Source organism: Tetrao urogallus (assembly GCF_951394365.1).
Source record: "Tetrao urogallus genome assembly, chromosome: 32".
NCBI classification, from domain to species: domain Eukaryota; kingdom Metazoa; phylum Chordata; class Aves; order Galliformes; family Phasianidae; genus Tetrao; species Tetrao urogallus.
The window spans coordinates 681628-702439 of record NC_136845.1 but is presented as its reverse complement, the minus strand read 5'-3'; the positions used below and the strand labels follow the sequence as shown (position 1 = coordinate 702439).

The window sequence follows — 20812 nt, the reverse complement described above, 5'->3', positions numbered from 1 at the left end:
ATTTCTCAATTCAACAAACACTCCATGGACACAGTGAGTGAGAGGATGGAGTGCAGAAAAACTATCACTACAATTTGCTTCTGTGACCAAATAATTTTGGCTTTGAGTGAACAGATGCTGACTAGCACCTCCCTATAAGAATTTACTTCATGTGACACAATTTGAAAAGAAAACCTTTCCCTACATGACCACATTTCCCTGTCCCAATGGGGAGAAGACTGCTTCCTGGGGAGAAAAAGTGCAGAAGCCCTCAAGGCAAACTCGACCTCAAGAAATGTAGCTCCCATCATTGGGGTTGAATGAACATTTTGCACACAGCAATCTCTGTCTTTGAGTTTTGTACTTCTTGGACAGGTTCTTGTGCCCAAAGGCAGCAGATGCCCAACAGCAGCTCCATCAGCGAGTTCCTCCTCCTGGCGTTGGCAGACACGCGGCAGCTGCAGCTCCTGCACTTCTGGCTCTTGCTGGGCATCTACCTGGCTGCCCTCCTGGGCAACGGCCTCATCAGCACAGCCGTAGCCTGCCACCACCGCCTGCACACCCCCATGTACTTCTTCCTCCTCAACCTCGCCCTCCTCGACCTGGGCTGCATCTCCACCACTCTCCCCAAAGCCATGGCCAATGCCCTCTGGGACACCAGGCACATCTCCTACGCTGTATGTGTTGCACAGGTCTTTTTCTTTTTCTTTCTGTTCTCAGCAGAGTATTGCATTCTCACCATCATGTGCTATGACCGCTACGTTGCCATCTGCAAGCCCCTGCACTACGGGACCTTGATGGACAGCAGAGCTTGTGCCACCATGGCAGCAGCTGCCTGGGCCACTGGGGTTCTCTATTCCCTGCTGCACACTGCCAACACATTTTCACTGCCTCTCTGCCATGGCAATGCTGTGGATCAGTTCTTCTGTGAAATCCCCCACATCCTCAAGCTCTCCTGCTCACAATACTTTCTCAGGGAATTTGGGATTCTCCTTGTTAGTGTCTGTTTAGCCTTTGGGTGTTTTACATTCATTGTTGTGTCCTATGTGCAGATCTTCAGGGCCGTGCTGAGGATGCCCTCTGAACAGGGATGGCACAAGGCCTTCTCCACGTGCCTCCCTCACCTGGCCGTGGTCTCCCTGTTTCTCAGCACAGGCATGGTTGCCTATTTGAAGCCACCCTCCATTTCCTCCCCGGCTCTGGACCTGGTGGTGTCATTTCTGTACTCAGTGGTGCCTCCAGTAATGAACCCCCTCATCTACAGCATGAGGAACAAGGAGCTCAAGGATGCTCTGTGGAAACTGATGGCCAAATGTGTTTTGAAATCAGTGAGCTTCCCAACTTTTTCTATCTAAGAATTGTAATGCAGATTTTAACAGTATCAAACTGCCTTCTTTTGGTTTATGTATTCATTGTCAAAGTGTAATTTATTGAATGTTTTATTCTGTGTTTTATGTATTCTAATCTTTTTCACTGAAATTATCATTATCCACAGCAATTACTACTCAGTTTGTACCTGTGCAGTGTTGCCCAGACATGTTGTACATGGGGAAGCAGGCTCTCTCCTGAATCTTAATAAAACAATGGACATGCAATGACTTTGTCTGTCTTCCTTCCTGGGAGACATTTCTGGAGCTGTTGGGTCAGTTGTTCTCACAAACCCACAATCCAGCAGGAAGCATACGGCTGTTAATCCAGCTGTGCGGTGACTTCAGCCTGCAATAGCTGACTGGCCATCCCTTGGCTCCTGGCTGTGGTTCTGTGCTTGCAGGCTCACATCTGTCAGTGCCTCTGACAGGCCAGCAGCAGCACCTGGTTTGCACGTTGATTCTGAGATCCACTCTTCCTCAGTCCCTGTGATACCCTGCATAGTAAAAGGACTTGGATATGGGTTCTCATCTCAGAAGTTTCCAGTCTTCCTTAAGGGCTTCTCCATTTTGTACACAGAGGATTCCACTGTCTCCAGGAAGGTCTGTGGTAGAGAAATCATGTACAAAGATCTGACATAAGCTACCCAGGACCTGTAGGAGCCATCCTGGAGCATAGGCTGGTAGGTAGAAAGCTGCCTCTAATGAGATGGGGAGATCAGGAGAAGCCTGGAGAACAGAGATGGGAGACGGAGAGGAGGGAAGAGGAGATTGGCCAGCAAAAAATGAAGATCTGGAAAAGGAAAGAGGGGTTCAGGCAGTGTTGGTGCTGCTGTGACTCACTCAGGCTGCAAAACCCACAGACCTTAAGCCTTCTTTGTACCTCAAAGTGCATTCCTCACCCTGACAGGAATCCACTGCAATAATGCTGAACCTCAAAGCTTCTCCTGAAGCCCAAATTCAGAACTCCAGTACCCTAGCCATACCTTTACTCTCTTGCCCACTCTCATCCTTGGCCCATGGGTGTCCAACCTTTGGGCTCACCTGGGCCACATTTAGTGAATGGAAGTTTTCTCAGGCTGCATATGCCTAGGTTCCTTCAAAAGCAAGGCTTCCTATTTATTTCCATGGGAACTACAACAGACACAAAGAGCACCATAACACTATTGGATAGAGCAAATTCTCAGCTACAAAGCACTGTTTTTCTACAGTCACCACCATTAGCTGTGCATTTTTGCCAGTGATGAACAAGAGCCTGCATACCATGCTCATCACCATCTGCACCAGCAAAGGTGACCCACTGTCACCACTGCTGAAACACATCGCCCACTGCCTCCCTCTGCTCACATCCACTGTTTGCTCGCCACAAACATTCAGCAGGCATTGGTGAATGTCAAGGAGTGCAACTTTTTTTCATCTTGGAGGAATTCAGCGGCACACCTTTGCTTCATATGCACTGCCATGTCAGATGCCATTCTGTCAGACTGCCCCTCTGCTGCCATCTGTCACACGGCAGCAACATGTAATGGGACGCTGGTGGGAAGGTTCAGCCTCTGCAGCCATACCTCCAACATCCGCCTCTGATCTTATGGCCCAACTTAATAAAATGGTGGCATTACTTTTGAGGCAGCTCTCATCACTGCAGGTCGGCGGCCCTCCCTGCGGCAGGGGATTGGAACCTGCTGATCTCTGGAGCTCCTTCCCAATCCAACCATTCTATGTCTTATGATTCTCATAAAATATGTAATATTGTTAATATAGAAGTAACAAAACATTTCATTTAATATGTTGTTCTTACAATATTCATTAAAACAAACAAATAAAAACAAACAAACAAAAGCAAACAAACAAACAAACAAAAAACGTAAAACCAGTGGGATATTTGACCTTGTTTTTGTGAAGCTAACACACCAGTCTGGTCAGATGGCAGCAGTTGTGATTCTTACTGAGGTCTCAAGGTGTGCAGCAGAGATTTTGGATGAGATTTTCTTCTTCCTGTACTTCCCTCTTGACAATCTTTGTTCAAAACCTGTGTGTTCTGCCAATAAGCAATGACACGAATAAGGTGTGACTGTGAAGTGAAGGGGCTGAGATAGGGATTATGAGAGTCTGTTACAGAGACATGATCAAATTTCTTACTTGAATATCTGATTAAAATTCCATACATTTCACTTGAAGATTTTCCTGTCATGTGTTTATATCAACTGAAAATGGTCTCACAAACATAAAGAGATGATTTATTTTGTCAGTCCTGAAGCCCCCAAGCTGTGGGGTGTGGTCCACAAACCCGAAGGACGGGATGCCATCCAGAGGGACCCGGTCAGGCTGAGCAGTGGGCCCAGGAGAACCTCATGAGGTTCAAGAAATCCAAGTGCAAAGTGTGGCAGCAGAGTTGTGACAGTCCCCACTACCAGTACAAGCTGGGGGATGAAAGCATGGAGCACAGCCCTGCTGAGAAGGACCTGGTAGGTACTGGTAATTTCAGTCATGTTGTATTTCCTCAAGTCCAGCCTGAATCTCCCCCGGTGCAACTTGAGGCCATTCCCTCTTATCCAATTACTGCCACATGAGAGAAGAGGCTGACCCCCAGCTCACTGCAACCTCCCTTTAGTCACAGAGAGCAATAAGGTCTCCGCTGAGCCTCCTCTTCTCCATACTAAACAATCCATCTCCCTCAGCTGCTCCTCAGAAGACTTGTGCTCCAGACCCCTTACCAGTTTTGTTACTCTTCTGTGGACGTGCTCCAGGGCCTCAATGTCTTCCCTGCAGTGAGGGTCCAAAAAGTGAACACAGCACTGAAGTTGCAGTCTCATCAATGTGAGTACAGAGGGCCAATGACTTCCCTACTCCTGCTAGCAGTGCTATTTCTGATACAAGCCAGGATGCCATCGGCCTTCCTGGCCACCTGGGCACACTGCTGGCTCGTGTTCCTCTGAGCATCAATCAATACCCCCAGGTCCATTTCCTCTGCATAGTCTTCCAGCCACTCTGCCCCATGCCTGTAGCATTCTTTAGGGTTGCTGTGGCCGAAGCCCAGGACCCGGCATTCATTCTTGTTGAACTTGAAACCATTGGCTACAGCCTCATGACCCTCTGTAGGGCCATGCAACCCCCAGGCAGATCGACACTTCCTGCCAACTTGGTGTCATCTGCAAGTCATGGATATTCAAGGAATGCTTGGATTTTGTGTTGAGGAACCTGGTCTAGTGAGAACTATTGGTGATGGGTGGGTGGTTGGACTGGATGATCTTGAAGGTCTTTTCCAAGCTCGGTGATTCTGTGATTCTGTGATTCTGTGACAAAAGCCTTATGGGGGTGGTTACAGCAGTGGGAACAAAACAACTGTAGGAAATATCGAAATAATTTACCAGGACAGTATCTCTGATAAAGCAGAGATCTCCATCCTGCCCCTTAGATCTCCTGCAAGCAGGAGAGCACACAGAAAACAGCATTCCATCATTTTGCCCTATTACTTGACGCTTATCTCTTTGTCCCCTGGTTCCTCATTGGCTGAGTGCTTCGGGTTCACAATCTTCCCAACACTCAACTAAACATACAGATACTGGCTAAACATCAGTTTTCAGTAGGTAAGCATAATCTCTAATTAGTTAACTTCTCACACTTGCTCGTTCAACACTTGGTCATTGCTTCTGGACATCTGCTCATCTTTGCATAGAGATAAGTTTGGAAGGAGGATAAGGGGGAGTATCTTGATGCCTGCTGTTGCATCCCAACCTACCCACAGAGCAAGGCAAGCCAGCCTTGTGTGGAGGCCCTGGCCTCTTTGTTGTTTGTTAAGTCTCTTTTCCTTTTGCTGAGGGCCTCTTATCCAAACAGAATAGCCCTACAATATGGACATGTATGTAGTACATGTAAAGAGCATGTTGGGTAAAGCAGTTTGGGTCCTTCCAGCTTCTGGAAAGGGCAAACCTCTCCTCTGTGGAAATGTTTTTGCACAGGGACTTGGGTCCACCTGGTGGGTGATGGAGAAGGATGGGGATGTTCAATGTGTACCACAAGGGAATTTGAAGTTGGACGAGTGCAGTCAGTAATTCTATGTATATATATATGTATATATTTATATAGACATGTGTGTCTAACACATTTTAATTATTCTTTTCTGTATATATGAATTAAGCACAATACGGTGAGGTAGAGTAAAGGGTGGAGTGCCATGGTTTTACGATTCTTGTTATCAGTATGCCACATCATAACATCATGTAAAGCACAGGTAATAAAAGAGCTAATACTCCAGTTCCGTGGACTGACAACTTTCTGGATACCTGGTTCTGAGAAAAGAAGAGCTGCATATCCCAGGGGACTTTGCATTCAGAGAGGAAGATAAGTCATGGGAGGAAGCCATGGGATCTCTCCCTCTCTCGCTCCCTGGCAGTGTTGTGGTGCTCCCCACCCACGCGCCTTCAGTTCAAAGTAGAATGTTCAGTTTCAGACGCTCTCTTTCTTATTTTATTTGATTCATTCATCTCAATTTCAATTAGATTGTATTACATATTGTGTTATCTTGCTTCCCAATTTCCTGTTTAGTAAAGCTAAGTTTTCCTCCTTAGATTGTTGCAGCTGTTCTGTTTTTGGGCCCAGCTCCCATATCCCTACCCTTCCCCTTTTCCCTTCCCATTGTGGGTCCAGAGGAAGCCCTGCTGCCCCCTGACATGGGCACAGATTGATCTAACTAGCCCTGGGACACCCTGCAATCCAAAAGGTTGGGCCTTCATGCCTCTCAGCTTACCCTGGGACTGTGAAACTGTCCCCTCAATCCACAGAGAACCCAACCAGAGCAATGGGCCTTTTCAGAGAACAGACCTGTGAGTGAATTGCTGAGACCAGGTTTGGGAAAGGCACCCATAGAGGCCCATAGAGACCCATAGAGATCCCTAGGTGCCCATAGAGACACATAGGGACGCATAGAGACCCACAGAGACCCTTAGAGAAACATAGGGACCCGTAGAGACCCATACAGACCCATAAGGACCCATAGGAACCCATAGAGACCTGTAGGGACCTATAGAGATTTATAGGGACCCATAGAGATTCATAGAGACCCCTAGGGATCCACTGAGATCTATCAAGACCTGTAGAAATCCCATAGAGACCTACTAAGACTAAGATAGAGAGCCACAAGGACTCATAGGGAATCATAGAGACCCACACAGACCCATAGAGACCCATATTGACCCATAGAGACCGATAGAAATCCATAACACCCCTGCCTTGAGGACTGTCAGTAGGAAACACATCATGCCCAACACACACAGGGAGGGAAGGGTGCCCAGATTCACAGCTTCTGGTTAGATAAGTGAAACTGACACTCAGTGTCCAGACACAGTCACCAGTTTTAAGGCTAATCTGAGCACTATGATTATCTGTAAGGTACCGGCACTTCTACAATTATTTCCATGTGCAGCTACACTGTGATGTTCTAACAAACCAAAGTAAGTCTTGTGTTACTTAACATCTTTATGAGAGGAAGAGAAAGAAAAGAGAGAGACAGAGTTGGGTCAGGAAAGAGAGAGAGGGACAGAGAAAGAGATCACAGGTCTGGGTTCCCGCTTTGATCCAGCCAACGGAGGTTGGGGGGTGCTTGGCTTGTGAGCATTCTTGACCCATAACTTTGTAGCATGGAAGTCTCAAAACAGAACCTCAAGGATCTCTCTGGCATCCTTCTTTGGCTTCTCAGTTTACAGGTGGGCCACCCAGGGCTGTGAGTGAGTTGGCAATAAACAAGTCCATCAAAAACAAGTTTGCAGTCAGAAATTCCTATAGCACAGTGAAAACATTTTGGACAGAGCAAGGCTGTGTCATTTTTCACAGGATTCCCTCCTCCCCCAACTCTGTAGCCTTCATCCTGTTGACATGGCAATGCTCTTCCAAGCCTTTGAGACAACTCCAGGCACACCACAGGCAAAGTGTTTTTTGTTGGTCTGCTACGTAATGCAGGACCTGAGGGCTGACACAAATGCAAGGAGAATGGAGAACAGCGTGGTGGTGCAAAGAGAGCAGCACTGAAAAGACCACGTCCTGCTGCTGCCCGTGGCTGTGGCTCCAGGGAAGCAGCAGCACAACTCAAAGGCAGCAGAGAGGGAGCGCCCAGCAGGTGGTGAGGGGCAGCCCCACAGACACCAGGGCTGCTGCTCCGTGTGGCACTGGGCTCTTGGTTCCTGCACCGCTCCTCTGAGATACAGATGATAGTCTAATTTTTTTCTTATTGTTTTTATTTTTTTAATCTTCTCAAGCAGTCTACTGCTTGAAGAACAATAAAGCTTTCAGAAGTAAGAAAAAAAATGTAGATGAAAAATACCAACCAATAATGTTGTTTAAGTGGAGTAAAAACTATTGTAAGTATTAAAAATAAATAAAAAAGTATGAAATATTACATGATGCCATTCCTAGCTTTTCTTGAGTTTGTGGTACTCATGTGAAGATAATGAAGATAAAATTAATGCTGAAGAAAAAAATATGTAAAGAGTTTCCTGAGGGCATCTTTGAGCTCCCGATTCCTCATGCTGTAGATGAGGGGGTTCATTACTGGAGGCACCACTGAGTACAGAAATGACACCACCAGGTCCAGCAATGGGGAGGAGATGGAGGGTGGCTTCAAATAGGCAACCATGCCTGTGCTGAGAAACAGGGAGAGCACAGACAGGTGAGGGAGGCACGTGGAGAAGGCTTTGTGCTGTCCCTGCTCAGAGGGCATCCTCAGCACGGCCCTGAAGATCTGCACATAGGACAGCGCAATGAAAACGAGACAAGCCAAAAAAATACAGGCACTAAATATGATAAGTCCAACTTCTCTGAGGTAAGAACCAGAGCAGGAGAGCTTGAGGATCTTGGGGATTTCACAAAAGAACTGATCCACAGCATTGCCATGGCAGAGAGGCAGTGAAAATGTATTGGCAGTGTGTAGTACAGCATGGAGAACTCCACTGGCCCAGGCAGCTGCTGCCATGGTGGCACAAGCTCTGCTGCCCATCAAGGTCCTGTAGTGCAGGGGCTTGCAGATGGCAACATAGCGGTCATAGGACATCACAGTGAGGACAGAGTATTCTGCTGAAAAAAGAAAGACAAACAGAAAGGTCTGGGCAACACATCCAGCGTAGGAGATGTGCCTGGTGTCCCAGAGGGCATTGGCCATGGCTTTGGGGAGAGTGGTGGAGATGCAGCCCAGGTCGAGGAGGGCGAGGTTGAGGAGGAAGAAGTACATGGGGGTGTGCAGGCGGTGGTGGCAGGCTACGGCTGTGCTGATGAGGCCGTTGCCCAGGAGGGCAGCCAGGTAGATGCCCAGCAAGAGCCAGAAGTGCAGGAGCTGCAGCTGCCGCGTGTCTGCCAACGCCAGGAGGAGGAACTCGCTGATGGAGCTGCTGTTGGGCATCTGCAGTTCCTGCTGGGCATGGAGTCCTGTGCAGAGTGCAGAAGATAATGACAAGTCAAGGCCATTCTTAGCAACACTCCTCCTGCTACCCTATAAAACCCTTTCTGTCTTTTTCACCTATGTTCATTTAGCTTCATTACTTGAATTTAATATCCTGCATCTCAGCTTCCCATAAGCAGAAGAAGCAAATGGAGCTTTTACCCTTCTCTCATTTTTAATCTTGTCCCATCTCCCTGGATATTTTCATCTGTTTCGTGTCTCATTTTTAACCCCAACTGCTCTTAGAGTCCACAACCACAACCTCTGTGCCCTTATATTTCTGTTAGAAAAATCTGTCTGATTGCAGGATAGGTACGTTATTCAGGACTGCAGACAACGATAACAATTTCAACTGGTTCCATCCTATGACAGATGAGAGGCTGAAAGCCCACTCTGTGTGACTATTCACAAAAGAAGCAATTGATTCAAGAAAAACTTGGGAGTCTCAGAGCTGTGTTCAAAGTTGACAGCCCCTTTTAGATTCCTGCCTTCATTCTTTTCCCCTTCACTCAGAATAGGAAATGGAAAATCCTTGCCTTGCCTCTCCTCTTGCAAAGCATCCTTGGAAATACTCTGTAGCGCAGTGTAGCTGAGTTCCTGCTGCCCCAGGCAGCAGAAGACCCCTGCTCTGCCCTGCCCTGTCCTGCCCTGCCCTGCCCTGCCAAGAGGCTCCTTCCCCCCACACATCTCCCCAAAGCGAGTGCTGAGCCTGGCAGGCAGCAGAGTCCCTGCCCCGGCACACAGCCCCTGGGGCACAGCAGGGACCTGCTCTGCAGGACAGCCCTGGGCACCCGGCTGCAGCCCTGGCTGCACAGCCTGCAGCCGTCCTGGGACATGCAGCACCCAGGACTGTGCTCTGATGCTGCAGCACAGAAGCCCTCAGATGCAGCAGGTCTTTCTTCATGATAAAGAAATGAAATGTATGCAGCCCATTTTGCAATGAGGTGTCTCAAATTTAGTGGTCCCTTCACTGAAAGCCACTACACTGCCTTCAGTGAGAAACTTACCTTGTCCAGGGCTGTGAGCAACGCTCCTGCACTGAGCTCACATTCTGCTCACACTGTACACATCCTGTAAGCTTTCTCCTCTTTCTCTCCTCTCCTCATGTCACCTGCAGGCTGTGCTGTGTAGAAGAGCTGCTCCTGGGCACAGCTGTCTCTCCACAGCACTGCCCATTTGTATGAGCTCCCTGTTTCCCAGGAGCCTAGCTCAGATCTGCAGCAGAGAATTTCATTTTCTCTTCCTCACTGCTCTCCCTGGAGATGCCCTTGGAGCTCTGTGGCTGGCAGCTCCTGATAGACAACAGGGTTATCTCTGCAAAACGTAAAGTCAGATGAATTAATCACCAGTAGACAGATTGATTCCAGAAGCATGGTTCATCCTAACAGATCATGCTTGCCTAGAAGAGCTGCAAATGCCTCACCTGGAAAGCTCTGTTCATAGCCCTTTACAAAGAGGACACACAGACAAGGACAGGGACCCTCTGACTTCCCCTGTGCAGGGCAGTCGTTCAGTTGAGGAAATCGGTACAGGGGTCTCATCTCCAGGTGGAAAAGTGTGGGGTTGAAATAAGGTTCAGTTCCCCACAAACCCACAGGAGATGGGACTCCTGTTGGTTCAGATCAGATGTGTACAATGAGTTGCCTGCATGTGTGAGCCCCTGGTCTGCATCCTTTGTCTTCCTTCAGCGGGAAGTCGCTTGCTCACACACAGGCACTCGGTGATGACCAAGGTGCCTGTGGTGTTCCTAGATGTGTGCAAAAGTGCCTGCAAGCTGTGGTAGACAACCTCTGAGAGAGCCACCTCCTTCCTGAGCATCAGCTGGGGGCCAGACAAGGAATGGGAGTGTTCTTGGCCATGCTAAATGACATCAGATCTGCCAGTAATGGGCACCTGAGAGTGTCATTTTTCACCTCTCCCTATGCAGCATGCAGCATTATTCAGCTGACCAAATGGATGAGCTCACCAGATGAAGAGTCAGATCTTTCTCTCTTCCCCATCTATTGCATATGCTGGAGCTTAAGGAATTACAGGGCTGTGACACACTTGCATTCTTTCACTGATGATACTTCATTTTTTCTGGGCTCTCCTTTGAATGGCAGTTCCCTGGGGTCTCCAGTACACCCCCAGCCAGCTGGCAAACGGAGCTCAGGACCTTCAGGAAAGCCCTGTCCTGGTTGTGTCAGTGCTTGCTGGACAGTTGTGAGCCCCACAGTGGGTCTAGTACCTGTGTGCCACCTTCTGAACACCAATACCATGGTGCAGATGCAAGGCTCAGCCAGGCTAAATCAAATAATGCTTCTGGCATGGGATGCTTTCTGAAGAGTCTTTACAATAATGATAATAGCACGAATATTAACTCAGTGAGCTGGAAATCCTTGTGCATTTGCAGTCCTGGGGTCTTGTTTGAATCACAGAGACATGGTGGCATGGTTCCCACCTCTGAACTGTAGCAAAGGGGTAAGGACTCTTTAGGATGGATGGTCAAGGAAGACGAGGATAGGCTGCTGGCTCTGTGAGAGTGCAAGACAAACAGGAGCCTCACAATTTCAGGCCCCTGTCCGACTCAGGGACCTTACTCACTCAAGCATCTGGTGAGGGAGGGGACAGCACAGCAGGTCATATGCCAACCAGAAGATCCCTGGAGAGCACAGATGGCAGCTTCTTGGCCAAGCCGCAAAGGAACCAAAGAGGAGAGTGCTCTGCTGGATCTCATTCTCACCTGTAAATAAGAACTGGTGGGGAACGTGAAGATCAAGGAGAAGTACCTGGCATGAAGGGCATGATGGACATGAAGGGAATGAAGCCTCCACTGCTGCATGTGAACATTTAAAACAAGCTCTGAGAAAAAAAAGAAACCTCAGTGTGACTCAGTCAGTGCAAAGATAGAGAGATGTCACAGACAATTCTGAACAGGGAAATTCTGGAGGGCACCAAACTCTGTGCAGGACACAAACGGATCTGCTCTTCTCTTTGAAGCTGTAAGTCTGAAAGATGTTTCTAAACATCAATAAAATTTAAACAAAAGATTGAAGACAAAGACAGAAATCAGTGAAAATTCACTGACACACTTCAAATTCTGAAATTCATTCAAATCATGAAAACACTAGCCCTTGCGGGCATTATTTTGTCTGATTATTATTTTTCTCTTTTTTTTCTAAAAAAGAAAAAAAAGAAAAAGAAAAAAAAAAGAAAAGAAAATGTTTTCCAGAATTCTCATTTTGGAACACAGATGCCTTCAGGTAAACAGTGCCAATGCCCTGTGACCAATGCCCAGCATCCACCGCTGCTCTACCCTGCTGCGTATTTGATGTCCCTCATCCTCCAGATGTCTCCAGCTCTCCTAAATCAATGACCACGGTTCAGGGCATGTGGGATCGGGATTGTGGGATCTTAGAGACGACTCGACATGAGTTAGCAATCAAGTCCAACGTTTAATGGCAGAGCAGCAGACTATATAACTTTTAAGTACACTTGTCGCGTTCTCATTGGCTATTACTCATGTCTGTCAACCTGTGACCATGACAACGCAAAGTTCCCCGCTACTCCTACTTCCCACAAGGTGGCCACCCAAAAGGTGGCTTTATCATCGTCGGCTGACAATTCCCCCAGTTCGGGATTCAGAAGAATCGCTCGTGCTGGCAGCCTGGGGCGGGTCGATTTATCTGTTCCGTCTGTCACGGATGCGGTAGGCAGTGGTGGGGCAGTGGGCTCGATCTTTTCTGGGGCAGTCCAATGAGGCGAACTCGGATCGCGTACCTCAGCCTCTGACACAGTCGGTGGGGGTGATGGTTCAAAAAGTGATTGTCCTCCTGCCCCAAACACCGATCCTGTCGTCTTACTGTCCTTAGCCGGATCTAGCACCTGTATCATATTTTTCTCTACTTGGTATTTCTTTAGCAGTTAATAAACTCCCGCCAAGGGCTCTGCATCCTTTTAGCCCACTTTTCCCCATCTATTACAGCGTCCCAAATAGCATCACCGAAATCTCGCCATTCCTTAATTTAGAACAGACTTGTACTCAAGTCATTAAAATGCCCTTCTGCCCGGCCTGTCGTAACAAACGACGATAAGGCTTCGGCATGGAGCTTCACTCCCCGCTTCTTTAAGAAGCTTGATAATAGCGACAGGGCCACCTCCAGCTCCATGTCATCTTCCATTCTGGTTTCAGTGCGCGCTCACTCGACCGGCATCTTTCCTCCTGCAGAGAATCCCCACAGCTTTTCAGATGGCCTCGGGTCCCTGCTTGGGTGTCATTTGTAGGAGAGGGATTGTGGGATCTTAGAGATGACTCAACACGAGTTAGCAACTAAGTCCAACGTTTAATGGTAGAGCAACAGAATACATAACTTTTAAGTACACTTGTCATGTTTTCACTGGCTATTACTAATGTCTGTCAACCTGTAACCATGACAACGTGAAGTTCCCTGCTACGCCTACTTCCCACAATGGTTTTCCCATACAGCACAACTTGCAACCAGTTGTTTACTCAAACTCCTTTACACCGTTATCACGTCCTTGATACTCTAAACATAGTCTTGTTTTTCAAGCCAGCCCTCAACAAGGGCGTGTTTTCAGCAGGCCATCTGGACACGTGCCCTTCCCACTGCCCTCCTGATTTCCCCATCCCTTGCTCTTTGTTCACTCAGATACCTCCCAGCCATCTGCCTGATCTCTGATCTTCAGGGAGATTACTGGAATTTGCTCCATCTCTCCAAAGTTGGATGGACTCTTTTCTCAACTCCTTAGCTGTCATTATATCTATCCCTTCCTGTCTAACTCACTTCTTGTACAACTATTCCCTGTGAAAGACAAGCCTCATTAGATGCAGCTTGGACAAGGCATGCAGTTGCTCACTGTGTTTACGGTTCATTCAATTGCATCACGTTTTCTACTGTTTGTTGGTAAAAAAGAGAAATCTTTCATTTCCCATGTGCAGCTGGTTCTCTGGGGAAAGCCAGTGGGAGTTGGTGCAAACGAGGTTTAACACTGAGCAGGTGACTGCAGAGGAGAAGAGTGACGTGAGGAAAAGGGATGCAAGTCCCATGGGGCCAACATGAGTAGAAATTGAGTGGGGTAGCTGAGGAGGATGTCTGTACACACAGTGACAGGGCAAAGCTCATTAGGGGACATCCTGGATCAATATCAGTTGCAAAGTGCTGCTTTAAATTCTTGTTCAAACCCAACTATAAAAAAATAAATAACTAGACTTCTTAAATGCCCATCATTCTCTTCCTCTATAAGCTCTCTCCTGATACCTCTCCAGATTGCTGAACAAGGTCTGAACACCTGAAGAAGATGACAGGAAGGCACAAGGCACAGCACGGCTCTTCAGGTTGTAATGGGCCCCAGGGGGCATTTGCTGCTGAGTCCATCAACCTCCAGTGCAGAGAGAAGATTGCACAAAGTGCTCAAGAAGACCAAGTCAGAAGGAACAGTGAAGTTTCTAGGAGTCTGGGCCCCACTGAGGGCCATTCACAAGCAAGCTTCCCCTGGGACTTGATAGAGCAGAGAGTTGGAAGCCTTGATTACAGGCAGACCAAGGCACTGGGATGGTGGCTGTGATGCTGAGAAAAGCCTCCTTTGTCTTGTGAAGCAGAAAGGCCAAGCCCTGATCCCCAGAGCCTTGGCAGGGAGATCCTGTCCCTCCTGCTGGCTCAGGGCCCTTCCTTCCTGGGGCAGTGGGATGGAGGTTTGTGTGATGTCAAATGAAAGAGCAGGGGACAGCAGCTGCCAGACTCTGCATGGGGTGCAAGGATGCTGTGAGGCCCAAGTCCCATGTGGGCAGTGTGTCTCATCCCAGGATGTGGGATGTGAGAGTGGCCCAGTCTGAACAAGTAGTCAGTCACAACCGATCTTTGAACTTCAGATCTCTCAGGTCCAAGGTACACGCACCATTTCCTCACTGGGATGTATGGCTCTGAGGATGGCATATGTGATGCTAAACCCACACGCAGAGCTCCTTCCAGGTCCTTCACTTTGGATACAGTAACCACGCACAGCACTACAGGCTTGGGCATGAGTGGCTGGATGACTGTGAAGTGGAAATAGACCTGAGGGTGACGGTTGATGCTAGACAGCATGCCCAGGTGGCCAAGAGGGCCAATGGCATCCTGGCCTGCAATAGAAACAGCATGGCCAGCAGGAGCAGGGAGATGATCATCCCTCTGTACTCAGTGATGGTGAGGGAGCACCTCGAATACTGTGTTCAGTTTTGGGCCCCCCACTACAAGAAAGATATTGAAACATGTCCAGAGCAGGGCAACAAAACTGATGAGGGATCTGAAGCACAAGTCTTATGAGGAGCGGCTGAGGGACCTGGGATTGTTTAGTCTGGAGAAGAGGAGGCTCAGAGGAGACCTCACTGCACTCTACAGTCTCCTGAAGGCAAGTTGTGATGAAGAAGGGTTTGGCCTCTTCTGCCAGGCAACAAACAGGACCCAAGGAAATGGCCACAAGTTGTACCAGAGGAGGTTTAGGTTAGACATAAGGAAGAACTTTTTCTCTCTGAGAGTGGTCAGGCACTGAACGGCTGCCCAGGGATCTGGTGGAGACGCCGTCCCTGGCAGTGTTCAAAAGGCATCAGGATGAGGAGCTGTGAGATCTGGTTTAGTGCTTGTGGTAGAAATGGTAGTGGGAGGACGGTTGGACCAGATGATCTTACAGGTCATTTCCAACCTTGTGATTCTATGATTCTATGATTCTAATCTGCCTTGATCCATCATCACTGCCCTACTGCCCATTGTGACAGAACAGTGCATCTGCCATCACTGTGCTCCTTCCCACTGTGACAGCACACTAACTCTGACATCACAGTGCTCCTGGCCTGCATCCACTGGACAGCACAGTGACCCTGACATTACAGTGTTCCTTCTCACTGCCACAGAACAATGACTGCAACACCACTGTGTTCATCACAGTGTGCTGTGACAACACAGTGGTGCTGAAATCACGGAGTTTCTCTCCCCTTTACAGTACAGTGACTCTGACATCACTGTAATACTGACCACTGCCACAACTCAGTAATTCTGACATCACTGCTCTCCGTGTCTCCAAGACATCACAGTGACTTGGAGTCGCTGAGCTCCTATCCACTGTGACAGCACAGTGACTTCAACATCACTGTGCTTGTACCCACTGTCATAGAATCCTGGCATATCCCACAATGGAAAGGACCTGTAAGGATCATCAAGTCCAACTTCTGGCTCCACACATCTGCCCTAAAAGCAGACCATATGACTGAGTGTGTTGTCTTGTCACGGAGTGATCTAGAGCAATCTGTGCTCGTGACAGAGGGCAGCAGGCCTGCAGTCCTACTGGCCGAAAATAATAATAATTATTATTATTAATAATAATAATAATAAAATCAATCAAAATAAAATAAAATAAAATAGTAAAAATAAAGCAGCGACAACAATGTAAGGAGGAAAGTCAAATTTACTAAATATGATATCAGAATACAAGACAACACAATATTATAAAATAAAATAGGAATTTAGGGTATTAAATCAAATAAAATGAGAGAGTGAGTGTCTGAAACCAAAAGCCTGACGTTGGACTGGAGGTGCACGGCTGGGGAGCGCTCCCACACATGGGGCAGCAAGCAAGTGAGAGATCCCGGGGCTTCCTCCCTTATCTTCCTTATCTTCCTTATCTTCCTCTCTGAACTCAGAGTCCTCTGGGGTGCGCAGTTCTTCTTCTCTTCTGAGAGCCAGGTGTTCAGAACAGTCAGTCCACAGAACTGGAGTCTTAAATCTTCAATTCCCCGTGCTTTACATGATGTTATGATGTGGAATACCAATAGCAAGAACTGTAAAACCACCAGACCAGATGGAGCATTTGCAGCTTTGCTAGGCACACACGATCTGCTAGGACAAACAATGCTTCTGGAATCAGTCTGTCTAGTAATGATTAATTCATCTGACTTCAAAGTACATTTTGCAGAGATGACCCTGTTGTCTATCAGGAGCTGCCAGCCCCAGAGCCCCAGGGTCATCTCCAGGGAGAGCAGTGAGAAAATGACATCCTCTGCTGGAGAGCTGGGCCGGGCTCCTGGGAAACAGGGAGCTCATACAAACGGGCAGTGCTGCTGCGGAGAGACAGCTGTGCCCAGGAGCAGCTCTTCTGCACAGCACAGCCTGCAGGTGACAGGAGGACAGAAGGGAAAGGAGAGAGAGATCTCAAGATGCGTACATTGTGAGCAGCTGTGAGCTCAGTGCAGGAGCATTGCTCACAGCCCTTGACAAGGTAAGTCTCACTGCAGGCCATGCAGCTGCTTTTAGTAGAGGGATAACTAACTCTGGGATATCCCATTGCAGACCAGGCTGAAGGCACTCCATGTTTTGTTATCATGGAAAAACTTTGGCTTCAGCTGAGGGCTTCTGTGCTACAGCATCAGAGCCCAGTCCTGAGGGCTGCGTGTCCCAGGACGGCTGCAGGCTGTGACATGCGGAAAATCAAACCCTGTAGCCTGTAAGGATACAGAGAAGGTTATGTTTTATTGGCAATTGCACAAAAGCCCTGGTGCAAGGGGGATAATTCCTCCAAGCTTGCACACTGTCCAGAAAAGTCGTGCTACAGATAAAGGGCGAACTAATAAAAAATCAGTAGTTTCCTGGAATTCGGATACATATTCATTATACCCCAAAGCATGCAGACCCTCCCCTGTTGCGCTTGCATAGTGGGTCATGAGTTGAAGAATTTGTTGTCTTTTTCATGAAGGCTTCTGACCTTCCTCGCCATAACTCCTGGCAGAGAAGGGGGGGCATCCCCCAAACTAGTTTCGTCTCACTCTTGTGGACATCTAATCACCTCCCTGCCAGACGTCTCAAACCTTATCAGTATGGCCTTCATCCCCCTCACTATCCCAGACCCTGTGCCTGCTATTCCCCTTTCTCTAACAAGCTCTACATTCCTGCTTCTACAAACTATCCCTAACTATCCCCCTTTATCCTCCCCCCTATTCTCAGTTACAGTGAAACCTTCTTTTTGCCTTTTGCTTTTCTTATGGGGCCGCTTTTCCGCCTTTCAGGCTGTGCAGCCAGGGCTGCAGCCGGGTGCCCAGGGCTGTCCTGCAGAGCAGGTCCCTGCTGTGCCCCAGGAGCTGTGTGCCGGGCCAGGGACTCTGCTGCCTGCCAGGCTCAGCACTCAGCCTGCCCAGGGAGCTGCCCAGGGCGCTGCGGGGAGACGTGTGGGGGGAAGGAGCCTCCATCACAGCAGGGCAGGGGCCTTCTGCTGCCACAGCTGCTGCCTGGGGCAGGGAGCTCAGAGCTACACTGCACCCAGAGTGTTTCTAAGGGCATGTTGCAAGAGGAGAGGCAAGACAAGGATATTCCTTTTCCTATTCTGAGTGAAGGATGAATGAAGGCAGGAATCTAAAAGGGGCTGTCAACTTTGAACACAGCTCTGAGACTCCCAAATTTTTCCTTAATCAATAGCTTGTTTTGTGTACAGGCACATGCAATCAGTCTCTCCTTTCTCAAAGGATTGAACCTGTTGAAATTATTGTCTTTTTCTGCAGACATGAATAATGCACTTATCCCACAAACAGACAGATTTCCCTAACAGACAGTGCACAGAGGTTGGGGTTGTGGGCTCAAAGAGCAGTTGGGGTAAAGATATGAGACATGAAACAGATGAAAATATCCGAGGAGATGGAGATTAAAAATGAGAGAAAGGTTAAAGCTCCAGATGCTTCCTCTGCTTATGAGTAGTGGAGCTTCATGAAATTAAATGGAGCCAATGGAACATTTGCTAAAGAGAAAGTAAAGGTGTTATAATATAGCAGGAGGAGTGATGATGAGAATGGCCTTGACTTGTCATTATCTCCTGCACTCTGAACAGGACTCCATGCCCAGCAGGAACTGCAGATGCCCAACAGCAGCTCCATCAGCGAGTTCCTCCTCCTGGCGTTGGCAGACACGCGGCAGCTGCAGCTCCTGCACTTCTGGCTCTTGCTGGGCATCTACCTGGCTGCCCTCCTGGGCAACGGCCTCATCAGCACAGCCGTAGCCTGCCACCACCGCCTGCACACCCCCATGTACTTCTTCCTCCTCAACCTCGCCCTCCTCGACCTGGGCTGCATCTCCACCACTCTCCCCAAAGCCATGGCCAATGCCCTCTGGGACACCAGGCACATCTCCTATGCAGGTTGTGCTGCACAGGTCTTCTTTTTACTTTTCTTTTTTTGTGTAGAGTATTCCATTCACACCATCATGTCCTATGACCGCTATGTTGCCATCTGCAAGCCCCTGCACTATGGGACCTTGATGGACAGGAGATCTTGTGCCACCATGGCAGCAGCTGCCTGGGGCAGTGGAGTTCTCCATGCTGTGCTGCACACTGCCAGTACATTTCACTGCCACTCTGCCATGGCAACGTTTTGGAACAGTTCTTCTGTGAAATCCCCCAGATCCTCAAGCTCTCCTGCTCTGGTTCTTACCTCACAGAAGTTGGACTTATCATATTTAGTGCCTTAATCATCTTTGGTTGTTTTGTATTCATTGTTATGTCCTATGTGCAGATCTTCAGGGCCGTGCTGAGGATGCCCTCTGAGCAGGGACGGCACAAAGCCTTCTCCACGTGCCTCCCTCACCTGGCTGTGCTCTCCCTGTTTCTCAGCACTCTGATGTTTGCCTATTTGAAGCCACCCTCCATCTCCTCCCCATTGCTGGACCTGGTGGTGTCATTTCTGTACTCAGTGGTGCCTCCAGTAATGAACCCCCTCATCTACAGCATGAGGAACCAGGATCTCAAGGATGCTCTGTGGAAACTGATGAACAAATGTGTTTTGAAAACAATGAACTGCCCACCCTTTTCTGTCTAGGAGTTGTAATGCAGTTTTTTACAAAATTGAATTGTCTTCTTTCGGTTTGTGTATTCCTTTTTTAAGCGTAATTTTTTGAATATTTTTTTCTGTATCTTATGCATTCTAATATTTTCCACTTAAATGTCATTATCCACATTGATCACTACTCAGTTTGTACATATGCAGTGTAGCCCAGACATAGTGTACATAAGGAACCAAGCTCTCAGTGAATCTTAACCAAACAAAGGGCATGCAATGACTTTGTCTGTCTTCCTTCCTGGGAGACATTTGTAGATCTGCTGGGGTCAGTTGTTCTCAGAAACCCACAATCCAGCAGGAAGCATACGGCTGTTAATCCAACTGTGTGGTGACTTCAGCCTGCAATAGCTGACTGGCCATCCCTTGGCTCCTGGCTGGGGTCTGTGCTTGCAGGCTCACATCTGTCAGTGCCTCTGACAGGCCAGCAGCAGCACCTGGTTTGCACGTTGGTTGTGAGATCCCCTCTTCCTCACTCCCTGTGACACCCTGCATAGTAAAAGAACTTGGATATGGATTCTCATCTCAGAGGCGTAAACATTTCCCTGAAGTGCCTCTTTCCACTCAGTGCCTCTTTCCATTTGCTACACAGAGGTGGGCACTGTCTCCATGATGCCCTAGGGTAGCTGATGTATGCATGAGAGTACAGAAGAAGTTGCCCAGGACTCTCAAGAGACATTTTGGAGCATGAATTTGCAGGTAGGAAGCACAACTGTGGGGAGCACAGAGCTGCCTGGCAGGTGGTGCAGGTCCTCCTATAGAGCTTTGTGTCCTTCTCCTTCCTGAGTAAGGTGCCACATCCACCTCAGGAATGGAACAGCCAACAGAGGTGAGACAGAAACTCTTCAAGAAAAGGCTCAGTGTTGCACTCAGAGACAGAATTCAGTGGTGTGGTGATGGTGTGTTGAGGTGAAACTCAATCCCATTGCCCCTCAGCCATGCAGCTCCTGCGGCTTGGTGACAGTGCACTCATAGAGCCTGCTCCTGTGCTCTGCCCTCCTCACCTTCAACCCCTTCCCTAACCCTAAACTTTGAGTACTTGGCTGTCCAGGGCAGAGCAGGAATCATGGAGTCTTTGAGCAAATGCGTGAAATGCAGTGATGAATGTGAGGTGATGTATGTACAGGAGGTGATGTGACTGATCAGCTTGAGGCCATCAGGAGGAGGTGGGTAGGAATGCTGCCATGAGCTCAGCTC

The 20812-nt window shown here is 48.3% G+C and overlaps 3 protein-coding genes across 3 annotated transcripts; 2 read left to right on the top strand and 1 right to left on the bottom strand.

Moving 5' to 3' along the window:
* Positions 1-377: 377 nt before the first annotated feature.
* Positions 378-1334, top strand: LOC306956591 (olfactory receptor 14I1-like; the record flags this gene model as incomplete). Its single annotated transcript, XM_079547866.1, has 2 exons — positions 378-671; positions 1032-1334. The coding sequence occupies 2 exons, from the start codon at positions 378-380 to the stop codon at positions 1332-1334; spliced, it is 597 nt and encodes a 198-aa protein (XP_079403992.1).
* Positions 1335-7800: 6466 nt separating this feature from the next.
* LOC306956590 (olfactory receptor 14A16-like) lies at positions 7801-8733 on the bottom strand (the record flags this gene model as incomplete). The annotated part of the gene is made up of 2 exons (XM_079547865.1): positions 7801-8071; positions 8432-8733. The coding sequence occupies 2 exons, from the start codon at positions 8731-8733 to the stop codon at positions 7801-7803; spliced, it is 573 nt and encodes a 190-aa protein (XP_079403991.1).
* A 9908-nt stretch (positions 8734-18641) lies between these two features.
* Positions 18642-19597, top strand: LOC306956589 (olfactory receptor 14I1-like; the record flags this gene model as incomplete). The annotated part of the gene is made up of 2 exons (XM_079547864.1): positions 18642-18935; positions 19295-19597. 2 exons carry the CDS (start codon positions 18642-18644, stop codon positions 19595-19597), a joined length of 597 nt encoding a protein of 198 aa, XP_079403990.1.
* Positions 19598-20812: the final 1215 nt, after the last annotated feature.